The sequence below is a fragment of the Salvelinus namaycush genome, chromosome 24 (assembly GCF_016432855.1).
Source record: "Salvelinus namaycush isolate Seneca chromosome 24, SaNama_1.0, whole genome shotgun sequence".
In the NCBI taxonomy this organism is placed as follows: Eukaryota; Metazoa; Chordata; class Actinopteri; order Salmoniformes; family Salmonidae; genus Salvelinus; species Salvelinus namaycush.
The window spans coordinates 8,746,663-8,750,590 of record NC_052330.1 but is presented as its reverse complement, the minus strand read 5'-3'; the positions used below and the strand labels follow the sequence as shown (position 1 = coordinate 8,750,590).

Sequence of the window (3,928 nt, the reverse complement as noted above, 5' to 3'; positions counted from 1 at the left end):
ATTGTTTTTACAGATGTAAAAAAAATAAAAAATAAAAATACTTTGACATTACAGAGTATTTTGTGTAGATCGTTGACAAAAACATGACAATTAAATCCATTTTAATCCCACTTTAACACAACAATATGTGGAACAAGTCAAAAGGTGTGAATACTTTCTGAAGGCACTGTATAGGCAAAATGTCTGTCTCTCTCTAATACTGTAGGCTACAGTATTTTGATATTTGTCCTTGGCAGTAGATCATTGCCAGATGTGCTCTATAGGGTTCACTTATGTAAAAGTGATTTGGCTGGCCAAACTACTCAAGAGAGAGAAAACACAATCCAGGCTCCTATATAATCCACCCACAACCAAGTCAGACTCACTCAAACTCAAACTATAGATGCACTAACAAATACAGATGTTATATTCACTGCATTTATGAATGTAAAACCTCCAGGATAATGTTTTCCTATTTAAACAAAAAAAAAGACTGAAAACCTGTAAGACTCTAGTGTTTACCTACCTACGATAACCAGTTCATCTTCGGTTTTAGCGTCAGATTAGAGGTGTCACTCACACTCACTCATAGAACAAACTGTACATTACACCAAAGAGGCTTCATATAGGTGTTCCATCCTTTCTGCCTACCTACACTGTACTGTACTCGTACTGAATAGGCTCCAAGGCTCTGCTGCCACCTGTCGGTAATTGTGTGCCTAGCGACATTATGGACGCGGAACAAGATGCTTGATGTCCTCTGCGCCAGACGGGGTCGCTGTATAATTTCCAGCTACCATGATAGAACCGTCTCGCTCTCCGTCGAAAATGTTGGAACCCGTTCTCCCGAGAGAGGGCTTAGACCGTTCGAGCATGGATTGTGCATTGAGAGTTCTTGGAGGTGATCGTGTCAAAAATGGGGGCGCGAGTTGCACGGTTGTTTAGGAATTTTAATTTAGAAAACCGAGTACATCGTGAGATTGGGAAGGCAAAACCTGAAGTGGCACCCCGACATCTGACCCATATTGATCCTGTTCAGAGTACAGAGGGTGAGTACATAGGGATTTTTGTTATTGCATTGAAGAACTTGTGTAAGTCGGGAGGGTCAACTCAGCCGGTAGCTACGCCAGCCAGGCTGTTAGCAAGTATAACATAGCTTGCTGTCCTGGCCAGTGTTTCTTAACGTTACAGCTTTGTAGCTATTTGAAACCAAGGTTTTAGTGTTGAGTACGTATTTGTGGTTTTCCAATTCTGTAACAAGCACAAGCTAAGATACCTAAGTAGCTAGCAGCAAAGATGGCAAATGACCCATTCAACACTAGGGTTCACCCTCTGCTTCTAACGTCATGATCGGCTGCCAGTACATACCAGTCTGTATCACAGTCACACATCTTTAATATGTTGTCCTTTGTTCCCTGAGGCCTAAACGATTTTGTTTCCTTCAGTTACTGAGATCAATGATGCCATCCACAAGAGAAACGACCCCCTCCTGGTGTTGCTGAAGTCTGTGTATGTGGAATCAAAGGATCCTACCGAGGTGAGAGCCTAAAATAATGACTATTCAATTGACATTTCAAATGAGGGCTATTTGCTTGATTGGCACCCTACTCTGTTTCAATACAAACAGGCTCCAAAGGAGATGACTGAGGAGAACGTGGAGGAGCGCAGACCACTGAAGTTCAGCCTGCCGGGGGACCCCTATGGGATTGTAGAGATCACTGATGTCCCCAAAGGCAAACTGTCTATTGTTGAGGCACTAAAAGCTCTGAACAATCACAAGAATGCTCCCCAAACATGGACATTGGACAAGGTTGCCCAGGAGTACTCTCTTGACTCGAGAGACACTAAAGCACTTCTAGAGCATTTCATCCCCTTCGAGGTGAAGATCATTCCTCCCAAGACGAAGGACGACGCAAAGCAGATCAAAGATACCTAGGACAAATATGCAGTATACCTGGCCTTTTAAAGACCTCTATCAGCCAAGTGAATTATTTATGTATGTTAATGTACTATAAGGTTGTCTGCCTTGCTTCAAGGTTCAGGATAGGAATAGAGAACGTGTGGAATTATTTGTTTTTCTGTTACGAAACGAGGGAGACGCATGATTTTAAACCCAGTACACTACTGTTAACGCTACTCCAAGGAAAGCTAGCTTCATTGTGGGAATGTGTTATTTTTTTTATTTTTTTTTATTTAACCTTTATTTAACCAGGTAGGCAAATTGAGAACACGTTCTCATTTACAATTGCGACCTGGCAATTGCGACCTGTTAATCAGTGTTGTAAACGGCAAGGTCGTAACGCTACTCCATATGATTGGTGTCAATCGTCAGCAAATCTCAATACACATTTTAATAATGACTAAATCAACCAATTATATAATTGTATGAATGACGTGATATTGGCCTGCAAATCCATTCATGCTACTTCGCTAATTACTTTCCTAACAAGGCTTTCATCCCTGTGTCACAACTGACAGTAAATTGACTGTCACTTGCTAATTTGGCATCTTTCTACAAATCGCAATGTACTCTCTTCAATTTTTCATTTATATGAGCCAATGTTATGTATTTTTGTAATTCCTATTAAGAGTGGAAAACATTTTGATGTTGGATTTTTTTGTCTTCCGTGGGTATCCAAGCAAGCACTTGTGTTTTAAATACTGTATCATGATTATATACACTACATGACCAAAAGTATGTGGACATCTGCTCGTCGAACATCTCATTCCAAAATCATTGGCATTAATATGGAGTTGGTTCCCTCATTGTTGCTAAAACGGCCTCCACTCTTCTGGGAAGGCTTTCCACTAGATGTTGGAACATTGCTGCGGGGACTTGCTTTCATTCAGCCAAATGCCATAGTGAGGTCGGGCACTGATGTTGGGCGATTAGGTCTGGCTCGCAGTTCGCATTCCAATTCATCCCAAAAGTGTTCGATGGGGTTGAGGTCAGGGCTCTGTGCAGGCCAGTCAAGTTCTTCCAAACCTATCTCAACAAACCATTTCTATATGGAATTCGCTTTGTGCACGGGGGCATTGTCATGCTGAAACAGGAAAGGGCCTTCCCCAAACTGTTGCCACAAAGTTGGAAGCACAGAATTGTCTAGAATGTCATTGTATGCTATAGCGTTAAGATTTCCCTTCTGGAGCTAAGGGGCCTAGCCCGAAACATGAAAAACTGCCCCAGACCATTATTCCTCCTCCACCAAACTTTACAGTTGGCACTATGCATTCGGGCCGGTAGCGTTCTCCTAGCATCCGCCAAACCCTGATTTGTCTGTCGGACTGCCAGATGGTGAATTGTGAATCATCACTCCAGAGAGTGTTTCTACTGCTCCAGAGTCCAATGGTGGCGAGCTTTACACCACTCCAGCTGAAGCTTGGCGTTACGCATAGTAACCGTAGGCTTGTGTGCGGCTGCTTGGCCATGGAAACCCATTTCATGAAGCTCCGGACGAAAAGTTATTGTGCTGACGTTGCTTCCAGAGGCAGTTTGGAAGTCGGAGGTGAGTGTTGCAACTCAGGACAGATGATTTTTACAAAAGGAAATGTAAATGATAAACTATTGATCAGTAACATAATGACTGCTTTCAAGTGAGTACTACAGTATAGTAGTGTTCATCGTCGGTCACTAGACCTTTGCTATAATTTGAAAACTTCCAAACACCTTTTGGATAAGATCACTGTTTGTGGGAATATCCTTCCTAAATTGTGTCATACACTGAGTGTACAAAACATTCGGAACATATATAGACTGACCAGGTGAAAGCTATGATCCCTTACTGGTGTCACTTGTTAAATCCACTTCAACCAGTGTAGATGAAAGGGAGGAAACAGGTTAAAGAAGGATTTTTAAGCCTTGAGACATGGATGGTGTGTGTGTGCCATTCAGAAGGTGAATGGGCAAAATAAATTATTTAAGTGACTTTGAATGGGGTATGGTAGTAGG

The 3,928-nt window shown here is 42.1% G+C and overlaps 1 protein-coding gene across 1 annotated transcript; it reads left to right on the top strand.

The window, feature by feature from the left end:
• Nucleotides 1–795: 795 nt before the first annotated feature.
• LOC120019432 (NADH dehydrogenase [ubiquinone] 1 alpha subcomplex assembly factor 4-like) lies at nt 796–2,677 on the top strand. Its single transcript, XM_038962720.1, has 3 exons — nt 796–1,028; nt 1,425–1,516; nt 1,607–2,677. The coding sequence occupies exons 1-3, from the start codon at nt 896–898 to the stop codon at nt 1,913–1,915; spliced, it is 534 nt and encodes a 177-aa protein (XP_038818648.1). The 5' UTR covers nt 796–895; the 3' UTR covers nt 1,916–2,677.
• The last annotated feature ends 1,251 nt before the right edge of the window (nt 2,678–3,928 follow it).